The sequence below is a fragment of the Emydura macquarii genome, unplaced genomic scaffold (assembly GCF_026122565.2).
Source record: "Emydura macquarii macquarii isolate MOO-44397 ecotype Brisbane River unplaced genomic scaffold, CSIRO-AGI_Emac_v2 contig_1253, whole genome shotgun sequence".
NCBI lineage: Eukaryota > Metazoa > Chordata > Testudines > Chelidae > Emydura > Emydura macquarii.
Window position 1 is genome coordinate 39,427,024 of NW_027131390.1, and position 21,353 is coordinate 39,448,376.

Consider the following 21,353-nt stretch of genomic DNA (forward strand, 5'->3'; position numbering starts at 1 on the left):
GTGACTACCCTTTCCCAGCAGCAGCCCCTATCTACTGCCAGCTTCCTGGCTTTATAGGCCCTGCCTCTTCCTGCCTACTGCCCTGCTGAGTCTGCTTGCAATCAATCCCTGCTCCCTGGATCCTCCTCCAGGTGCAGCCTGAGGAGTTAATAGGCCTCCCTGGTCCCTTAACCCCTTCCAGTCCTGTGTGGGGTGGACACCCCATCACAGGGCCCTAATCCCTTTATCGCCTCAGTCCATTACATTAATGCATAGTTAGTTTTGCAAAGGGACCACTCCATGCAACAGAAATAAGTCTATTCACAGGACTGCAGGCTGGGAACTTGCTGCTTTATTTAAATGCATCATCTTAACAGTGTGGGTGTGGGAGAGAAAATGTCCACTGACTAAACAGTAAGTAAGGGGGGGCTGGAGCCTGGCTCCATCCCATAATAATCTGGGTAACCCTGTTAACCCTGTCATGACCACCTTACTACAGTTAGGGAGAATCAGTGTCAGGATGAGCTGGTACCAGCAGGTATTCAGGCAGAAAGCATGTTATGGTGGTTAAAGCAGGTGACTAAGAGTTTAAAGCTCTGGATTCCTTATCAGGGTCTATATAGACTCGCTGTGTGACCTTGTGCAGGTCACATCCTCTCTTTGTGTCTCAGCTACTCCATTGGGGTGATAATGTTAACTTACCGGGAGGACATTGCAAGGCTAAATTTGTTCATGTCTGTCAAGTGCCATCAGATCCTCAGAAGAAGGGGCTATATAAATGCAAAGTGTCAGAGCCCCAAAATATAACAAAAAACCCACTGTGAAATAGGAATGGACAAACATGCAGGTGAGCAGAGGGATGTTCTGGGTTTGATTCTTCATGTTCTTGTAAAGCCTTGAGCAAGCTGGCAAATATCCACAACAAGGCATGGGGAAAACACAGCAACTACAGCTACATACCCATCATCATCATTATGCACTCAGCTGCTGCTTATGAGTTATTACAGAGGAATTAAAATGCTGTGGCAGATGCAGAAATCTGTTAAGATCTCTGTGAGCAGGGCCTTTGCCCACCTGCCCTACAATCACAGTCCACACGCTGTATAGACTACAAACTCCCTCTGCCCTCTCCCCCCAGGGTTTGGCTTTATTAATAAAGCAACAGTCAGATAAATTTCATCTCAAGCCTGCTCCCCAGGCTTGGGTGCTGCTATAGCTCCTCTTTCTAGATTGCTCCGCCCAGACCCTAGATCCTCTTTCTCCAGAGAGCTCTTCCCACCTCCCTTTTATCCAAATAGGAAATTGAGCTATCTGCCTTAGTGGGTCAGCAGAACCCACATAACCCTTTCTCGGCAGGATCCAGTCCCACCAACAGGATGGGCTGTTCCGGGGAAGCTCTATCCGTCTATTTCAATCTCAAATCGTTAAGGGGCAAATCCTGAAATCCCTGCTAAGGTTTTATTCAGCCCAGCTCCTTATTCAGGGCAATGACTAAATGCAGTCAGTGACTAAATCTCCTTGCATGCTGCAAACTGGGTAAGGAACTCAGAATTTGGCTCTAATGAGGTAGCCGGGCCAAAGTCTGCTCTCAGACTGGTATAATTCTGCATCAACTCATCTGGAATTAATGGAGTTTGGAACAGTCAAGAATGGTATTTGGGCTCCAATGTATGCACAGTGATTTCTTTCTCAGAGAGCTGTGCTGGGCTCAAAGGGAAAACAGAGTGGAAAGTACCTCCATCTTTTCTGTCTGCTATTCACTGTCATATGCCAAATGAATTATTTGATTTTAATTAGTGGTCACATCTCCTTCCTCCTATCCTGGTCTCTGTTCAGCTTGTGCTCAGGGTCCTGGGCTTGCCTGATTAATCCTGCTCAGTGATTTTGTTAAATCACTTGCCCCCTGTAGAATGTATGGTCCTCCCACAACATCACAGCACCTTGCTGTAGCTCCTAGCACCATATGGTTTAAAATGACATTTTAAAGAGATCAGACTAAATGACCATCATGATTCCCTCTGGCTTTAATCTTAGAAGTTAGGGGACAGCTGCACTCCGCTACCTTGGGATGGTAAATCAGAGGAGACACGGGTTTTCCTAAACTCTCCCTACCATTTAGCTGAACATCAACCCCAACCCCCACGACTTGGATTGTAGCATCAGCAGAGACCAGACATCTTCTGCTTCAGTGTGGAATATTCTCCCCCCACTGCCTGCTATTCTTCAGTGCTTCCGGGCTGATTCATGGTGGTTAATTATTAGACTGTCTGCAAAGGCAGAATCAAAGATGGTTAGGCTGCGAGGTGGATGGACAATACGTCTAGAAAATAGTGCCAAGCTCTACCTTAGCCTTATTATGTTAAAGTGGAAACTTATAGCTAAGTAGTTTAGGCTCCAAATTTAGCTATTTTGTTTTCTTTAACATTTTTGTGGATTTTAAAAAAAATATCAATGAAAATATTTTTGTGAGGAGGGAGAACCAATCCTTTCCCTTCAGCAATGGAAATCCAAACATAGGAAGTAGAGAAGAACCAGAAAGAGAAGCTGAGCAGAAACTGAAAGTGAAACTGACCAGTCTAGTTTCATTGTCCCATCAGAGGATTCAGCAACATGTGAAGGACAGTAACTGAGATTCCGGGGTTGGTTCAATGTTGATAATCTCAGTGGTTATTAACGCAAGGGAACACATAAATAAATATATACAGACATATTAGGGGCCAGATCCTCAGGTGGTATAAATCGGCAGGAGAGGGGAATGATAAAGGGTATAAAACATGAATGGTCTGAAGAAGGTAGGCAGAGGGAAAAGAAGAGAAGGAGACATTTAAAGAAATTAAAAGGTGGCAAATTCAAAACTGAATAAAGGAACTCCTTTTTCACATAATGCACAATTAGGCCGTGGAACTCATTGCCACAGGAAGTTGTTGAAGCCAAGATTAAAAAAGAAATTGGACATTTCTAAGGGTAACAAGAATAGCCCGAGTTCTGATAGTGAAGGCTAACAAGATGTGGCAAGGATATTAAACCTCACACTTTTTTAAACCAACCTCTGACTATCAGGGATCAGGATGAGACTTAATGTGGGGGGCAGATTATCCCACATCTGCTACCGTGGGGCACTTCCACCTTCCACTGAGCAATGGGTCCTGGCCACTGTTGACAACAGGACACTGGACTGGATGGGTCCAACTGGGTCTGGCAGTGCCTTTGCTTCTTTGGCGCTGAAGCCCCCAGAGCTCTGTGGGTTTGCGCTAGCTCAGAAATCTAGGGCCAGAGCCTGTTTTGACAGCAGCTCTGAACTTTATTGCTTTGTAAATTCATCTTTGGTTCCCAGCTTTGCTTTTCAGACAGAGATGTTCAATAACTCACCAGGAGGCTGCTGTGCTCCCTCCTCTTCACACCCCTCCCACTTGTGTTAATATCTCTGCATTCATCTCCTTGCCCTCCCTCTCTAGAGCGTGAGGAATCACAGTCTCTAGCTGAGCACAGAATATGCTGTCATAGGGACACGGTGGGATGGCTGAATGGCCAGAATCCCACAATGGGAGTGGTTGATTTAGGCAGTGGGTTTCAAAGTCACCTTGGGAAGTTAGATGCCCACGTCCCATGGAAAGTCAATAGGATCTGGGCACTTAGGCCTCTTGAAAATCCCATCTTAGCCTGATGCACATATGGGGTGGGGAGGGGACGAGTTTTGAATGATGCCAGTGGGGGTAAGTTCTTCTGGAACAGGGTCCTCACCGGTGCAAGGCGCCTGGGTCCGGAGGGCTCTAATGCAGGCCCAGAAGTGTTGGGGCCAGGCTGGGCAGAACTGACCCCGGTTCAGTGACTCTGCGGGGCAGCCTCCACCTGCGGGGCTCCTGGGGAGACCTGGCCCTAATCTGAAGCTGCCCTTCCCTTGGCAGAACCTCTGGGAGAAGGCGGTAGTGATCCCAGGGGTCAATTTGCTTAGAGGTGCAACCTGGACCCCCTTGCTCCCACGGAAGTGAATCTGGATAAGCAGGCCAGAGCCATACTCAGACCCTTGGTTATGTAAATTGGAGTCAGTGGAGTTACATCAGTTTACAGCAGCCAGCTGAGGACCTGGCTTTGTGTTAATCTCTGCACCCACCCACTCATGTGCAGGCTCCTTGGATTCTCTACTAGCTGGTCACCTTTGCAACTCCCGCTTTCATTATTAATCCTGTGTCCAGTCCCCAGATCCATTCGACTTGTGCTCTGCACTCTCCTGACAACACTCTCTCAAGACATCAGCTGCTATGTGGTCTGGACGCGGCTCACACATCAGCAGTGATAGTGATCAGCCTCAGGGGAGGGTCCCAGAGATGGGTGACCATCAAAAGGGGAGCTAGGTGACAGGGGATGGGTGTTGGCAAGGACCTATGGAGCTTTGTGTATCAGTGATTCAAACCCTAGTCAGGTCAAGAGTGGCTGCAAGTGGTTACCTCGGATGGCTGCTGAGGGATGGCTGTGCACACTATGGCCTCAGTCTGGTTCTTAGGAGACATGAAGCCAGCCCAAAAAGCCACTGACATGACTGATGTCCTTAACAGCCTCTGCAGAGGTACCGGGAGGGGATGTGCAACCATCCCTTAGAGGCACTTCTATTAAAACAGGGGTGAAGTGGGTTGGCAGCGTGCTGTGAAAATAGGAAGCACTGTTCATACTGCACCTCTTGTGTAGGTCAAGAGAGAGCTCTTGTCTCTGGAGCTATCAGTCCAGGACACATTTCATACAGCATTGGGCTGAGATGCCATCACAATTGTCTCCAGTTACAGCCTTTTGTTGCACAGCTAGAAATCCATTTCTGCTGATGCTAATGGCAGAGGCCACGGTGATGAGTGGGGGGCATAGAAGACTCCTTCCAGCATTGCAGGGGGAGGAAATGTTCTTAGCTAGGGTGAAGTGTGATGGACAGGATAGCCTAGAGCCCATTCAGACTTTGATCCAAGCATCTCCTTTCCTTTCTGGAGGGGATGGGGTGTGGTTGTACATTTCTGGCTTGGATTACAGGATCGCGGTAGAAAAGCAGAAGGAGCCCATTTCCAGACTGGCCGTAGGTGAGCTGCTGTGCTGGGGGCTGCAGGTTGAAGTTGTAATTATTTCTATTGCAGAAGCACCCAGAGGCTCCCTCCACGACCAGGGCCCCGTTTTTCTGGGTGCTGAAGGTACACAGTGTGAGCCCTGGAGAGCTGACAATCTTAGACGTGGGTGGAAGAAAGGAGATATTATTGTCCCCACTATACAGACAGGAAACTGACACCAAGAGAGATGAAGTGATTGACCTAAGATCATAGAGCAGGTCAGTAGCAGAGCTGTGACTAGCAGCCAGTAGAGATCTGCTCAGGTCTAATTTTTAGGCCTGACCCAGACAGGGTTGAGTCGTTTTCCAACCAACTCTCCTGCTACCCCCCCAAGTTCTGAGTCAGTCTCACTGCTTCCTGCCCACAGGCTTCTCTGTCCTGCTGCCAGGACTGGCACAGCCAGATGTGTGCATTATTCTTGCCATCTGCAGCCCTTGCTGTGGTGGATGTGCAGTGCAGTGGCTCCTCACCTGGTGCACAGCCAGATGCCAGCAGCCTGGGGGCATAGATACCCCAACAGGTGTGTAGAGGAGAGCCAACCTGAGCCAACCCCAGCCCAAGAGGGTCCCACTGTTTACCCACTTGCACCGTAGTCTGCTCCCATCAAGTTGGGGGCAGGTTGCAGGGCTCTAGAACCCAGCTCTCCTGAGCAGCCACTGCCTTAGCCACAAGACCATCCTTCCCAGACCAACCTGTGCTGGCATCCAAGAGCTTGGTTCTGATCCCACTTCCCTGGGTCTGAAGTCACCGCTGTAAGTGGGCCCTGAGCTGTGCCTGCGGTGCGGGGTGCAAATGGGACCCACACGTGGAGGAGCTAACCCAGGGGCCAGCGTCTGAAAACCTGGCTCTAAGCGTCTGGAAAGGGCTGGCACCGGTGGGATCAGGCTGGGAAGACGGAGACAGGGGAGAGCTGAAGGGGGAAGTGGTGGGGGCGGGGGAGAAAAGAGGGTGGTCAGACCAGGAGGGGAGCGCGGCCAGGCGGGGGCTAGCCCTGGCCAGAATCGCTGCCGGGGGCAGTTTGGGTGTGTGTGTGTGTGTGGGGGGGGGTGCGCTCTCCAGGCGCCAACGGAGCCTCCTTAACAGGGGTGGGTTTTTCCTCGCTCGCACCCTGGCGCAGTCATTGCCCGGGGAGCGGATACGCGGCCTGTGGGGAGCTCTAATGGGCCGATTCCATTTCAGCGGGATGACGCCACTTAGCCAAGGCATTAAGAGCTCAGCTCCGGGAAGGCGAACGACAGAGGGAGCGCGGGAGCGATTCTACCGGGACCGGAGCAGCAAACCCCTCCCCTCGCAGCCTCCGCTCTCGCCCATTCACAAGAGCGCCAGCCACGAGCTACATTCACAAATCGCCAGCCTGCAGCCCAGCCCCCGCCCTGCCCGGAGCGATCCCCCCCGCCGTCAGCACCTACATGACCAGCCGGGAGCAGCCCCTCGCCACACTGCTGCTGCGCCCGCCAGGCTGGGGGAGACGGGCGCCCGGCTTGCGCCAGGGGACCAGGACGCGCTGAGCGGTCTCTGGAGGGACGCGCCGGGCGCAGGGGATCCGGCTAGCCATTGCCCGCGCTCGGGCAGCCCCCGGGAGGGGAGGCAGGCGCGGGGCTTGCGCTGGCTCTGAGGAGTGAGCGGGAGTTTTCGGGCAGACTTTCTCCAGCGACTGGAGACCCGGCCGGGAAGGTGCCTGTCAGCGGCATGGACCCGCACTCGCCTCGAGGTAAGTGCGCGTTGGCCAGTGCCCTCAGGCGTGCCAAGGAGCCGGGGCAGCAGGGCGGCCCCCGGAGAAGCTCGGCCGGCAGCGCGGGTGTGGCTGGGGCTGGCGCGGGCGGCAGGTGGCTCTGGCGGCGGGGAGCAGGCCAAGGGGCAGGACCCGCAAAAATGCCAAAGCAAAACTCCGCAGGGGGGGCGCCAAGCCGCGGCGCTCGCCAGCGATTCCGGCCGGACACTTGGCCGCGGGCGCAGGGGCGCGCACGGGGAAGCTGAGCCGCGCAAAGCCTGCGGAGCTGGGGGTGCCCGCCCCGGCCGCGGCGCTGTGCCGGGTCGGGAGCCGGGGCGGCTCGGTGTGGAGCCAAGCCTGGAGTGTCCTCGCGGGCCGCGAGCTCCCGGGCTCGCCTCGCACGCGCAGCTTCAGGCCGGAGCTCCGGTCGGTCCCGAACCCTGCCGGCTCCTGAACCTGCCTGGTTCCCGAATCTCTTCGGCTCTTGTGCGGGACCCGCGGGCGGAACTGCGCTGCCCAGAGTGGGAGCAGCACGCAGCGGTGCGGGAAGCTGGAGCCGAGCTCCCTCACCGGGACACCAGGAGCTGGGGCTTTGGCAGGAGAGACGGGAGCCCCCGGCCCGCCCCGCCCTGCCCTGCCCGCCGGCCGCGCAGCGGTGCCACCTCGGCGCCTGTGAATCGCTTGCTTTTACAATCTCGCCCTATGGCCCATGATAGCCCCCAGAGTTTACAGGCTTGGGATAGCCGCGGGCCATACACTGCTGGGCTTCCGGGGCGACCGTGGGCCTGGGAGGGAAGGGAGCCCGCCCCACCCGGCCCGGGTGAATGAAGCACCGAGCTCCTCTGCTCTGCTCTGCTGGCTGGAAGCGGCTCATCGCAGTCACCGCACGGCCGAAAGACTGGGCAGAACAGCCCCTGCCTGGTGCTGGCTCCGCAGGGGTCAATGACAGGAAATATACAAAATACCGTGTGCGTGAGGCCGGGGAAAAGGACTCCGAGTGGAGGCACGAATGGCTAAAAACTCGGGGTTTAATGGGGCTAAATAGGTGAAGGAGGGGGTGGAAATAGCACTAGACACCTTAACTTCAGGCACATAGGCATTCCCAGTCTGCCGTGGGAACTGGACCGGGCACCGGGGGGATGGCGAGATTTCAAGGCCCGGCGGGGACACCCAGCTGGTGTGATTCGGGCGAAATTAGCAGGAAGGCGAAGGTACCAGCGGCAGCCAGAGTGCAGTGGGTTTTCGGGGGTGGCAGCGGGGGCGCAGCTGTCCTGGAACTCAACTCACCCCGCCTGCCCCCCCCCCGGCCCCCACTGCCTCCCCCAGGAGCTTCGATCGAAGGCAGCCAGCTCGGCTCAGCTCCGCTGGAGTTTGGGACCCCCTAGATGAGAGCCAGGGGTTCTAGCGTCCAAAAGGGGGTGAGAGAAAAAAACTAGCAATTTAAATGATGACACCGCTGAACAAATGTTTTTGATGGGAAACGTGATTTTTCATGCTCTCAGAAGCTTAGACACTGTAGGGATGGATGCTACATACTAGAGAGAGAGAGAGAGAGAGAGAGAGGTGCATGTGGCTAGATAGATAGACAGATCGATATCTATAGCATCTAGATATCTGCCTCTCTCTCCCCATATACCTCCTCTATCTATCTATCTATCTATCTATCTATCTATCTATCTAATCAAATGGGGATGAACGGGAATGGACAGACAAAGGGGTGTGTATGAGGACAGACAGATATATAGAGGGGTGTGTACCAGGCTAGACACACACACACACACATAAAAGAATGGGTATGGGGATAGACAGACAAAAGGGTGTGTTCCTGGAAAGACAGAGACAGATAGAGGGTTATGTATGAGGGTAGATAGACACACACGTAGATAGAGGGGTTCTATGGGATAGATAGAGAAACAGACAGGCAGATAGTGGGGTGTATATGGGGCAGATAGACACACAGACAGAGGGGTGTGTATGGGGCAGATAGATGCACAGACAGTAATAGCTAGCTAGAGCTCATAAATAAGTGCATGGATTTTGGTCACATTTGCCCATATCATTCACCTTTGGGTTGAGACCCAGACTGGGAAAGTTCCACTGAAAATGACCCTTCCCCGCAGCTACGAGGAATTTGTGATGGCCCTGGGTTTGCAACTCCTGTGGCTGCCTCTGAACCTGCTGGGAGGCCCGACCCCGCGCAGGCCACAGCCCTATAACATTATCCTGGATAGTCTTGTGGGATCCCAAGCCCCAGTGGCATCTAAATACACAGCTGAGGTCAGCTGAGCTCTGCGATTCACTCCTACTGAGGATCTGGCCCGTGAGTCTCTGGCCCTGCCGATCTGTGGTGGCCTGGGCATGGCGAGGGAGTTACCTGTGTAGACAGAGATGCGTGCGTGAGTCTAGAAGAGGTAAAGGAGCCCACCACACCCCTGGCCAGTTTCCCAGTGCCTCTTGGGGCTGCGGCTCCCTTCTGAATGGGCTATTCTCCTGGTCTGACACAGGCGGATGCCAGTTCCCTGTCTATTCATCCCAGACTTTTCCCCTTTACCTTTGCCTGCAGTATCTATTTCTGTCCATCCTGCTGGCCAGATTGGATTTATCACATCCGGAATGGCAAACAATTTATTGTCATTCAATCCTTTTTTATCCTGTTGGGCACCGGGAGGCCTGCTGGGTCCTAGTGCCCATACTATCCTGAATTGTCTCTTCTGAACCCCAGCCCCCATCACGCCAAGAATCACCTCCTCTGGGCCCTCCCTGGCTTTGGCATGATACTTACAGAATCCTTCATCTTCCCTGAGTCCAAGAGACCAAGCCGGTCTGGAATCGTACTGTATTGTGGTCACTGTGTCCTAGCCCACAACAGGGCTAGAGTCCTCTCTGCAGAGGTGCCCGCCCAGGGATCTGGAATCCTCTCCAGTGTGTCTGAGTGTCCTGAATCCTATCTGCCAGTTCCCAGTGCCCGGCAGGCCCTGAAACCTGCTGGAGCCTAGATCTCACTTGTTCCCAAATCCAATTGTCTGGGTACAAAATCCTGGCTGCTAGCTCCTAGTGCCCACCAGGCCCTAATGTCCAAACCCCAGTGGTCCCATTGCCTTTGGAGTCCCTTCTCCTAGTCCTGCTGGATCCCAAGACCCCCCAGTTTCCATGTCCTTTCCTTTGGGTCATAGTAATGTTCAAGTGCTGCTTCCCAGCGCCTAGGCATATTTTCCTCAAAATACTGACCCCTACTGTCCGATCAACCCTGAAATCCTACCTGTTGGGTTTTGGTTCCAAATCCTATGCACTTGGTCCTGTTTCTCTCCAGATAACTCATGCTGCCTGCATGGGATCTTATATCCTATGGGACCCAGATCCTACACTCTGGTGCCTAGCACTCTCCAGAACCTGAGTGATCTACTGGGCCAGGCATTAAGCTCACATGCCCTGGACAAAGTCCCCTCCCAATTCAGTGTGTCCTCCAGGCTCCTGTGCTCCCCAAGTTCACTCTGTGTGATTCTACACACTGTGGTACCTGTTCAATGTGTTGTTCAGACTCCTGGATCCCAAGGACTCTAGCTGTCCAGCCGACACATTAGAGGTCTAGCATGAAAGTCCTGTGAGCCCATGTGCCTTCCCCATCCAGCTTTCTCTAGACATCCATGACTACCTGGGGTTCTTTAGCAACAGCTCTTTGCTCCAGCCACTGGGCTGGGAATGCCTGTCCCTCAGAAATCCCCATGGATTAGCCATCCCAGTGTCTCAGCCATTCAGTCATGCTCGTGCCTCACTGGCTCAGACTGAATGACCTCTAATGAATCCGTCCCTTCCACACCCATTCAGTCAATAGCGTATGTTTCCAGGGAGAAGCTCGTTCAGACTCTCCATCGCACACAGTGGGCATGGTGCCCACCTCTCTCCAGAACTTTGTCAGTGTCTGGTGTGCTTCCCGGTCATTCTATATTCATCCCGGCATCTGCTGGATCTTATTGCCCTTCCCCCACCTCCGCCCATCCTCTTAAACTAGTTTCTTCTGGTCTTCCTTGCTGCCCATCTGACTAGGGGCCAGCTGTCTGAGAAAACGCCACATGCACTGTCAGTGCTACCTGGCCTGGATCATTGACCAGAAAAGCCCCACCTGGTGGGACAGTTGCTAGGGAGAAGGTATTATAAAAACTGTGAAACTGACTGTCTAACTGTTATTAAGAAGTGCTGAAATTCCACCATTGAGCAATAGCAGTCTCGGTTCATCTTTGAAGTCTTTTTAAGAAACTGATCCTAACACCTTCATAAGAACATAAAAATGGCCATGCTGGATCAGACCAATGGTCCATTGAGCCCAGTGTCCTATCCTCTGACACTGGCCAATACCAGGTGCTTCAGAAGGAATGAACAGAACAGGCGATCATCAAGTGATCCAGCCCCTGTTGTCCGTTCCCAGTTTCTGGCAAACAGAGGCTAGGGATACTTCAAAGCATGGTTTTGCATCTCTGCCCCTCCTGGCTAATAGCCATTGATGAACGTATCCTCCATGAACTTATCTAGTTCTTTTTTGAACCCTGTTATAGTCTTGGTCGTCACAACATCTTCTGGCAAAGAGTTCCACAGATTGACTGTGAACTGTGTGAAGAAATACTTCCTTTTGTTCATTTTAAACTTGCTACCTATTAATTTAATTTGGTGACCCCTAGTTCTTGTGCTACGAGAAGAGTAAATAACACTTACTTTCTCCACACCAGTCATGATTTTATAGACCTCTATCATATTCCCCCTTAGTCGTCTCTTTTCCAAGCTGAAAAGTCCCAGTCTTATTCATCTCTCCTCATATGGAAGCTTTTCTAAACTCCTCATAATTTTTGTTGCCCTTTTCTGTACCTTTTTCAATTCCAATATATCTCTTTTGAGATGGGGCAACTAGATCTGCATGCAGTATTCAAGATGTGGGCGTACCATGGATTTATAAAGAGGCAATATGATATTTTCTGTCTTATTATCTATCCCTTTCTAATGATTCCCAACACTCTTAGCTTTTTTGACTGCCACTGCACATTGAGTGGATGTTTTCAGAGAACTATCCACAATGACTCCAAGATCTCTTTCTTGAGTTGTAACAGCTAATTTAGACCCCATCATTTTATATGTATAGTTGGGATTCTGTTTTCCAACGTGTATTACTTTGCATTTATCAACACTGAATTTCATCTGTCATTTTGTTGCCCAGTCACCCAGTTTTGTGAGATCCCTTTGTAACTCTTTGCAGTCTGCTTTGGACCTAACTATCTTGAGTGGTTTTGTGTCATTTGCAAATTTTGCCACTTCACTGTTTACCCCTTTTTCCAGATTGTTTATGAATATGTTGAACAGTACTGGTCCCACTACAGACCCCTGTGGGACACCATTATTTACCCCTCTCCATTCTGAAAACTGACCATTTATTCCTACCCTTTTTTTCCTATCTTTTAATCAGTTACTGATCCAGGAGAGGACCTTCCCTCTTCTCGCATGACCGCTTACTTTGCTTAAGTAAAAGTAGCCAGGAGATCTTAGTAGCACAATAAAATACAATGAAATCAGATTGGTTGCCTTTTCTTTCCTTCCGGGAACTAGGACAGGACAGATCTCACTTTAACAATCTAAGTAAGTTGCCTTTGCTCTTGTCTGTTCTTTCAAGGTCAACCTAGCTAACGAAAATTAATCTTCTCTCCACTTTTTTGTACTGCATGGGTAGCATTTTACCCATGGTCCCTGGCCTACAGGAAACTCTCTTCTGCCATCACCAGACTGGTTTGCTGAACATGTTTAAAGCCAGTGAGGAGGGTCAGTATTTAAACAGCTTCCTTCTGCAGAACTGTGGGCTGTGAAAATATCCGTGCAATGTGTGGTTGCTTGTAGAACTTGCATATTGGCCTAAGAAAACCAGAGAATACCGTGGAGCAGCCCAGGTGTCAATGGAAAATACATACTGTTGCTAGGTACCACTTCTGGGTACAGTACAAGATCATGGCTTAAAATAATTTGCAACACAGGCTGGGTTGTTTTCAGTGTAAGACATGAAACAATTAACTTTCTCTGAGTGTTATTGTGTCACTCACTGTACCTCAATTTGCCCACAGCAGCACTGTGAGAACAATCTAGCTTCGGTTTTCCATGCCACGAGGCTGTAACTAGAATCCATAGGCACACAAATCCTGTTCACATTTTTCTTCCTCCTCCCTCAAAGGCTGTCCATATTCTAGATGGTCACAGATGTCTTGCTCAGATGATCCTCCTACAGGCCATACTCAGGGTCCTGAAATGCTGTCCTCATCAGAGATCATTAATCCCTGACGCTGTGTCAGCTGGCAAATACCTTCCACCCATGGTTCTTCCCCAGAATATTGGTTTCACTTTGAGGATCCCCTAAACAACGTGATTGGAGGCCATTCCCATCCAGGCGACCACCTGGAATAAAGCCAGAATGTGTTTCCAGTGCTGCAATGAGAGTCAGGAAGTGCCACTTCCTGAAAACAAAATCATAGTAGGTAGCATCTCCTCTGCCCTGATTTCCTGGATCAGATCTGGTTAGCACGAACATTTTGCTTTTCTCTGTGTGCTCATGAAGGAGGTAAGCATGATCTTTACATGCCACTGGGTATGAAAGGAAATGCGCTGGAGATTCCAGCAGAAACCACCGGGAAACGAAGTCTGAATCAAAGAGATTAATTTCAGAGACTGAGACCTTGGCTCATCTTGTCCATCCCCTGGCCAGGGTAGGAATTGATCCATAAAGTATATTTTCATCATTTTGTGTAATCCAGGGAAGAGTGGGGTGGAAAGCCCAGGGCCACGGGGTTGAAGATCTGCATTCTCTTCCCAGCTCTGTCCCAGGCTCTCTGTGTGTCTTTGGAGAAGTCATTTCACATCTCTGGGCCTCAGTTGCCCCTTCTGTAAAACAAGGACAATACCTCCCTACATCAGAGGTGTGAAACTTAACTCTTCAATGTTTGCACAGTGCTTTGAGAGCCGCAGCTGGGAGGCACTAGCAAAGGTCAAAGAATTATTGTTTGCTTGAGTGATCCCGTGCCAGGGCATCTGCCACTTCCCTAGGGTGAGTCTGGTAGACCTCGCTATTGAGAAATGTTCCCTAATATCCAGACCAAGTCCCCCTGTCCTCAGACTCATCCCACTTCTCCCAGTGATGCTCCACAGAACAATCCCTTTTCCTCCCTGGAGTTACTCCTCTGGCAGCCTGACCATGGCTCTCTCATCACCCTTTGCTTCCCGGCTGTGCTTCCAGGTGTAATTCAGGTGTCTTTTCTCTCTCTCCTGCTCTGTCCCTCTTCTCTAGGCTTTTCTGATGTGCCCTGATGCCACAAGTCCTTGCTGCTCTCATCCGGTGTGCCTGAACTCAGCAGTGACGAGACAATGGATCTGCCTGAGGAAGACTTCCAACAGGTCCTCTCCATTGACCAGATCCACTCCATCCGCGCCAGCAACGACTATGTGGAGAGACCTGCCGTCTCCTTCAAGCAAGCCCGGTCCAACCCATCCCTCTCGCAGCAGGCCCACAAGCAAGAGTGGTCTCAGGACTGCCTGGTGTCTTCCACCTTCCAGGACCTGCATCGCAGCCACAGCCAGCACCATCAGATGTCGGCCCTGCAGCAGCACCTGAGTCACTCCAGCACCGCCAGCTCGGTGTCCTACAGCACCACAGCCTCGGACCAGAGATTGCTGAGCGGGGTCACGCCCTCACATTCCGGCCACTCCCTCCCGCGGATGCAGCCCAGAGCAGGCGACCGGAAGCCTGAGGAGCCGCTGAAAGGTGGGGGGGAGAAGCCCCCCCTGCACTCTGGGCACCTCTTCATCTGTGAGGAGTGCGGGCGCTGTAAGTGTGCCCGCTGCACTGCCGCCCGCAGCTTGCCCTCCTGCTGGGTCTGCAACCAGCGCTGCCTCTGCTCCCCAGAGAGTCTCATCGACTACGGAACTTGCCTGTGCTGCATCAAGGGGCTCTTCTACCACTGCTCCACTGACGATGAGGACACCTGTGCTGATGACCCATGCTCCTGCGGCCCGGGGTCCTGCTGTGCCCGCTGGGCTGCCATGAGCTTCCTCTCAGTCCTCATGCCCTGCCTCTGCTGCTACTTCCCTACCCTGGGGTGCCTCAAACTTTGCCAGCGGGGCTACGACAGTCTGAAACGCCCTGGCTGCCGCTGCCAGAACCACACCAACACAGTCTGCAGGAAGATCTCCTCCTCCAGCGGCACGCCCTTCCCTAAGACTCTGGACAAGCCGGTATGACGTCCCCGTGGAGGGGAATTGCTCTTCTTCTTCTCCTTCAGCTCTTTCTGCTGCACACTCCCTTCGGGAACGAAGCAAACAGATGAACAACCCGCTAGCCACCCAGCCCTGCAAAGGGAGCGAGAAGCACGTTCTTGAGACAAAGGAGTCGTGCTTCAGCGACCAAGCCCAGTGTGATGGGTTTTGCACATTTTGGCAAAGGGCAAGGACAGAGGGAATCAGATGCTGACACATGCACTAGTGATCAACGGGGGGGCTTTCAACATGGGACCCTGGCTCAGGACTCTGTGACCTCAGAATGCCTTAGGAGTTGTTCTTCTGTGGTGGGTTTCAAAAGGGTGACGTGTCCAAGCACTAGAATCCTCCGGGGACCAGGCCACGGGACCCACGTCTCTTTCATCCATTCTCTGTCTGGCACTTTCCTAAATGGCACTTCCCACAGGCTTTTCCTCATTTTCCTACACTGTTGTGCTATATGCCGGTCCCTGCAAAGGCAGCTGGGCCACTGCAATGTACCAACCCATGGTAACATCTTTCCCCCCTCCCCGTAGCAGAACAAGATATAAAGCTCTCGATAATTCCAAGGTAAAAAGGAAAATAAGTGAGCCCAAATATCCAATTTTTAAGAGTTCACTGGTCAGTGGAAATAGGACATGGGTAGATTAAGAATCATGCTGGCATGGAAAGAGCGTGAAAGGGGGATGTGGAGAGAAAGGAGCCCCAAGCCCACATTGGTACATCAATGATCTTCAGCAAGGGGAATTCACTCTAGTAATCGGTATCTCCAAGAAGATTTGGCCAAGAGCATGAAGCAGGTTAAATCTCTATCCAAGGTTGAGGGGCAGGGGACTAGATACCCCGAGGGAGTGGTAAAGGTCTGCTTGCAGAGCACGTGTTGCTGTGACTCCAGCCCAGGCTGAGGGTGACTGAAAGGGGTGAGTTGGAGGTTTCAGTTCATCTCTTGGTGGACATTGCAAAATCCATCTGCCCAGGTGATACTCCCGTTGGCAGGCTCAGCGTTGAGGCCGAGAACTGGGTGGGCCAGGGAGCCTGCTGCCTGGCCTTTCTTCCCACCTCTGGATGTTAGAGAGAGGTACATGAGTAGGGCGACGTGTAGGGAGCTTGCTCTTCTGCCCTGCCTGGTAGATAAAAGAGGCCTTCAGTCTCTGGGGCTGCCAATCTGGTACCTTTCACCAGCACTGAATTCACTTTAATAAAAGAAAAGTAAAACTCAACCTTAAAAACAATTAACAACCCCAACCTCCCTCCTTGTACTGATGCCATAAGAATGATCATGTCTTTGCCCAGGCCTGTAAAGGTGCTTAGCTGAGGCTCCAGCTTTGGGCTGGGGGGGAAGGGAGGGCTGTGTGTCAGAAAGCAGAATCGGAAGGGGTTACGCACGTAGCCAATCTTCCCTCCCCAGCCAAAGCACCGCAGCGTCCTCCCTCATCTCCACATTTTAGAGAGCGTGCTGGCACAGTTATGCATCCTATAGGCAAGCCTGACGTTGACACAGGTGTTCTGAGTCAGGAAACACTGTCTGCAAACTAGAGATGGGTCTGAACCAAATCCACAGGTCTAGACATCTTCAGACTATGAGGTTTGCATCTGGGTCATGGTTCATGGTCAACACCTATAATTAGCTGAACCAAGCCCCTGTATCTGAACGTTCCTGGTCCTTGAGGAAGTTCAGATCCAGGCTGCAATCTGAAATTTCTGGCTCATCTCTGCTGTAGAAACATGGTGCCAAATTCTCAGTTACAACCCCAATGACTTCAGAAACTTGGCCTGTGGAATGAGGGCCAGGTTGACCCTTCAGTGCTATATCCCACCATCATATCCATCCTCGGAGGCACATGTGTGTGCGTCTGAAGAGAATAAGGCACAATAACCTTCCTGTTCCATTGGAGTAAAGGTTTGGGAGGGCTACCGGGTATGTGAGAGCTGGAGAAATATATGCAATGAGTCCCTCAGCTGTCCCAAAGCTTCCTCCAAGGCACTCCAATGTTTAGGGCACAAACGTCGCACACACATATCCACTGACTCCTCTTTGTTTAGAATTACTTTGATATATTTTTGTATATATAAGTATGATGTTACGACGGCTAGAACTATTATAATAATATTCATGATATTGCTGTGAATGGTGCCATATGCAAGGCTTGGCTTCCTGGTACATTTACAAAGTCCAAAGGAATATCTCAGCTCTGTTATGCTAATCCTAGATCTTGGTTTATAGGTAATCTGGGGTATTGTAGAGACTCTCCTAACAGGGCTGTGTACTCGGCAGGCTGGTGAACGGGAGGGGTAGGGACAGAAGACAGGAGAAGTCAGGAACTCCATACCTTGATGGAAGTTTGCTTCCTGATGAGTTGTGAAGGTCCTCCATTTCTGCTGAGGCTAGAACCACGTTGTGGGAGTTTGCTCATCCCACTGGAAGCTGCAAAGCACATTTATATAAGCTGTGGCTGTCCATATGAGACACACACACTGTAAATCACTCATAGTGACGTAGGAGGAGAATCATGAATCATTTCAATGCTTCAGAATGTGCAATTCCAAGGATAGCAACACTAGTCAGGGTGATCTATGAAAACACAAGGTCTCCCTGTGAGAGTTGCACTACATGTGTGTGGCTGTGTGTATGTATATATAGATGATCAGTCTATATCTTTGTTACATAAATTATATAATGTATTGCAAACATATATTTTTCTATATGACAATAATTGGTCAGATTTATCTTTCCAGCGTCTGGTGCCAGAAGGTACACAGAGACATGTGTATTCGAGGGACTTCTATAAAGAGACACGCCTCACTTCTTCACTTGCTCCATTCATTTTTCACCAGAGTTAGTTGAACATTTTTTGGTTGTAACAGTTTTTTAATGGAAAATGGCTTCTTCCACAAAATGATTTTTTGTGTGTGTAAAATGCCCCTTTCCATGGAAAAAAATTCTTTTATTTTATTTGAATAAGAACCCAAAATATTTAGAAGCGGTTTATTTGATGAAAAATCAGTGTAATTTTTCATGGGGGGAGGGGGAAATCTGCCCCCCACCTGGCTGATCAGCTTTGCTTTTCATGCTTTCCTTTAGTGGGATTACAATGGCCATTCAGTCAATGCTTTCTTTCTTCACACTCCATCCTTTCCTTGCCCTTGATCCTGGAATGATAATGGGCTTGACTTCCTGAATGTTTCCATGGAGAGGTATCAAAGTGGTGACCTCATCAGAGACCTGTAGAAATTGCCTGGTCAGAGGAAGGGCTTGATCTTCCAGTCCCTGTGCGGGCAATGTCTATTGAGTAGGAGTCTATGGGCATTACGCTTGGCATGTGACTGCCACAAGCCTGGATGCCAAGCTGTTATGCCAACACAGACACCTCCAATAATTGGCAGAAGATTACCAACAGTGACTTCTGTTTACATGTTCTTTCTGCTGTGCCAGTGTGAAAGTTTCCCCTCTGAGAGCGTATTGTGCCATATCCTGGCTGTTATGGATCAGGGAATCTGGCCAATTTTGTATTATTTTAGAAATATTTGATAATTTGCCAGTTTTGTAGCAATACATTGTGTAACGTATGGAACACCAGAGCTGAGACTCAGCCACAGAAAATCAGATCCAGGGAGGGTCAGTGCCAGGGCTTTGGTTTGGGCCATTCTCAGTGTGAAATTCAGAACCCGGTTCAGAATCTGAGTTGTTCCCCCTCCAGAGCTCAGATTTTTTTGGATCTAGGGGTTTAGTTGGGACTCATCTCATCTCTATCAATTTCCTCTTCCCGGGCAGGGACAGCAGGAGAATCTACTTATTAGACAAGGACAAAAGCCCAAGGCCAGGATTTACCAAACCCTGTCTGAAGATGAACAATGCAGGCTAACTGGTTAGTTAATATCAAGTAGCCCATCTTCAATCTAGGATCTCCCTGTGAGTTTCCCAAGATCCCCAGCTTGGTACAGCTCTCTTCTTTCCCATCGAAACATGCAGTTTACCATCAGATATGGATCTAGTGCTGGCTAGGACCACCACAAAGTGGGAGGGATGAGATTGGCTCCAATTGTGTGCAGCAGGTTGCTCTAGCATTTTTAACCCCATGTTTGATTCATCTTTGTGTCCAAATGTAAGTTCCAGTTGCCCTTTGACAGAGAGGAAGAGCTTTTACTGGGATTCCCCAGATCTCTCTGTGCACCTGGGATTTCATTCTGACCTGAGCCAAATCTCTATCTTATTCCTGGTTGTTAGATGGTTCCGTAAGGAGAAAGCTGTGCCCAGTGCATGGGTTGCGCCGCGTCTAATCTCATTCCACAAATAAAAGGTGGCTGGGGTAGTTTTTCCAGCTGAAATGAGAATAGCAGAGTGCATTACAACGTACTTAGATGGGGGAAAGGGGCTTTTCTGTCAAAGGGGCCTGTAGGGCTGCAAGTTGCTGAAAGGGTCAGATGCAGGGTCTAAGCTGCCTCCCTCTCTGGTCCCATTGTTGGAGCAGGGGGAAGAAAGGAAACTATCTGGGGGGTCTTGCCTCCCCCTCTGATCCCACTGACAGTAAGGGCGACAGCTGGCCTGTGAGGTGCAGAACTTGCAAGGGCCCCAGAAGAGCTGGGCCTCTAGTAACCTCTTACTCTGCTTGTGCTAAGGCTTCTCTAACCCCCAACATCCTCCCCCTCTTTATAGGGGTTCCAAAACCCTCTTGGAAGCCCTCCTGCAGAGTGCTGTGATGTGCCCCTTCCCTCCATGGCTCTAGGAGGCCCCAGGGGGTTAACAGACAAAGGACACATCCATGGCCCCATCATGCTCAGTGCCGGAGACACCTTTACTCTTATCCCAGAAGCATGGCCCCTTTGAGCAGAGTACCTCCGAAGGGTTTCTAGTGGATGGCTGGTCTCAGATTCACCCATTCTCCACCCTTTGCCATAAGGCCATTGGCCTGATCTCTTTCTATCCGCACGTGTGGCTGAAAGGAGCCAAAAGCACAAAAGAGCCATTTCAGAACAACTGCATTTGTGCAAGTAAAAAGGATTTAAAAAAAAACAAAACAACAAAACTGACTGAGTTGCATGGCTAGACTGGCCCAAGGATAAACATTTATAATGTTCACTTCCCCCCCACACTATGTTACTGATCTCTCTAGCTGCCACTTGCAATGGTTGCATTTCCCCTCTGACTGAGGCTGGAGCAGCCAGGAGATCCTGCGGGGGATCTAGTGTGAATCGTCAGTTCTGACTTCTACTGCTCCACACATGGGAAAGGAGAGAATGGACATTTCAGGCAGCCAAGCAAATCTAGTTCAGGATCTTCTGCATGCAGTATCCTCTGTCCATACTTCTCTAGACAGTGCCAGCATCTATTCCAGGTGGGCAAAGCAATCCTATTTAGCATCCGCCTCTTTATTCCAATCTGCTTAGGGCACCTTCTTAGTGTGGGACGCTAGCACAGAGCTCACTCGTGAATGCTTTCTGTCCCTGATAGCCAGTGATCACACCCAGACTGCATTTCTGGGCCCACCTGAAATGGATTCTTTTTTCCGCCTCTTGAAAGCTACTTCAGAAGATGCCCAAAGAGCACATGTCTAGAAAAAAGATGGTAGGGAGAGGGACCAAAGATCTCTCCTTATGGTGTGGAGTGCGGTCAGGAAAGACTTTGGATAGACGGGAGCCAAGTCGAACTAAATGCCTTTCAGTTGGTCCCTTGCTGGAAACCTTTCACAATGCAGACCATTGAATGTATCGATGCTGACCGAAGGGAAGCAAGCCTTGCACGTGGTGCAACTGGGTTTGGGGACAGAAGGCCAGGCCCCGCTGCCACTGAAGTCAGCTGCGAGACACGCGCCAACTTCAGTGGGAGCAGGATGGAGCCCTTTAAGAGCACACTCAGGGGTCTGTGGTGAATGCAGCTTGTTACCCGCCTAGCATACCTACGCACACTGGAGAACTAGGCTGTGCTAACCCCATGTCAGCAGCAATGAGCACTCTTGTCATTCGTGGACGCGGCTCCTTCAGTTCCCCCATGTTGCTGCTCCAATCCAGATGAGTCGTTGCCCCTTCCTGTCTATCCCCAACACCCATCCTTTGTTCAAAGACTCCCTCGCACACTCTGCAGATGAAAGTCTGCTGCCTCCTTACACCCCAGCTGTCTTTAGCACAAATTCCTCCTTAGAAGACTTCTTTCCATCTTAACTTCAAAGGGAAGCCAAGTACCAAGGACCGAAGCTTCTAACTCTGTTTCTTTGGTACAAAAGGCCCCCTGTACAGTGTATAAAAAGATCCCCTTCCCCAGCCTTCATGTTGGTTTCTTTTCCCGTTCTAGAAAGTATAATACATGGTCA

General features: G+C 50.7%; 1 protein-coding gene across 1 annotated transcript; it reads left to right on the forward strand.

Annotated features, from left to right (window-relative positions):
• The first annotated feature begins 6,467 nt into the window (after positions 1-6,467).
• Positions 6,468-20,895, forward strand: SPRY3 (sprouty RTK signaling antagonist 3). The gene is made up of 2 exons (XM_067548554.1): positions 6,468-6,774; positions 14,084-20,895. Exon 2 carries the CDS (start codon positions 14,161-14,163, stop codon positions 15,031-15,033), a length of 873 nt encoding a protein of 290 aa, XP_067404655.1. The 5' UTR covers positions 6,468-6,774; positions 14,084-14,160; the 3' UTR covers positions 15,034-20,895.
• Positions 20,896-21,353: the final 458 nt, after the last annotated feature.

Coding starts and splice junctions, on each gene's coding strand:
- SPRY3 (XM_067548554.1), top strand. CDS start 14,161: ATGGATCTGCCTGAGGAAGACTTCCAACAGGTCCTCTCCATTGACCAG.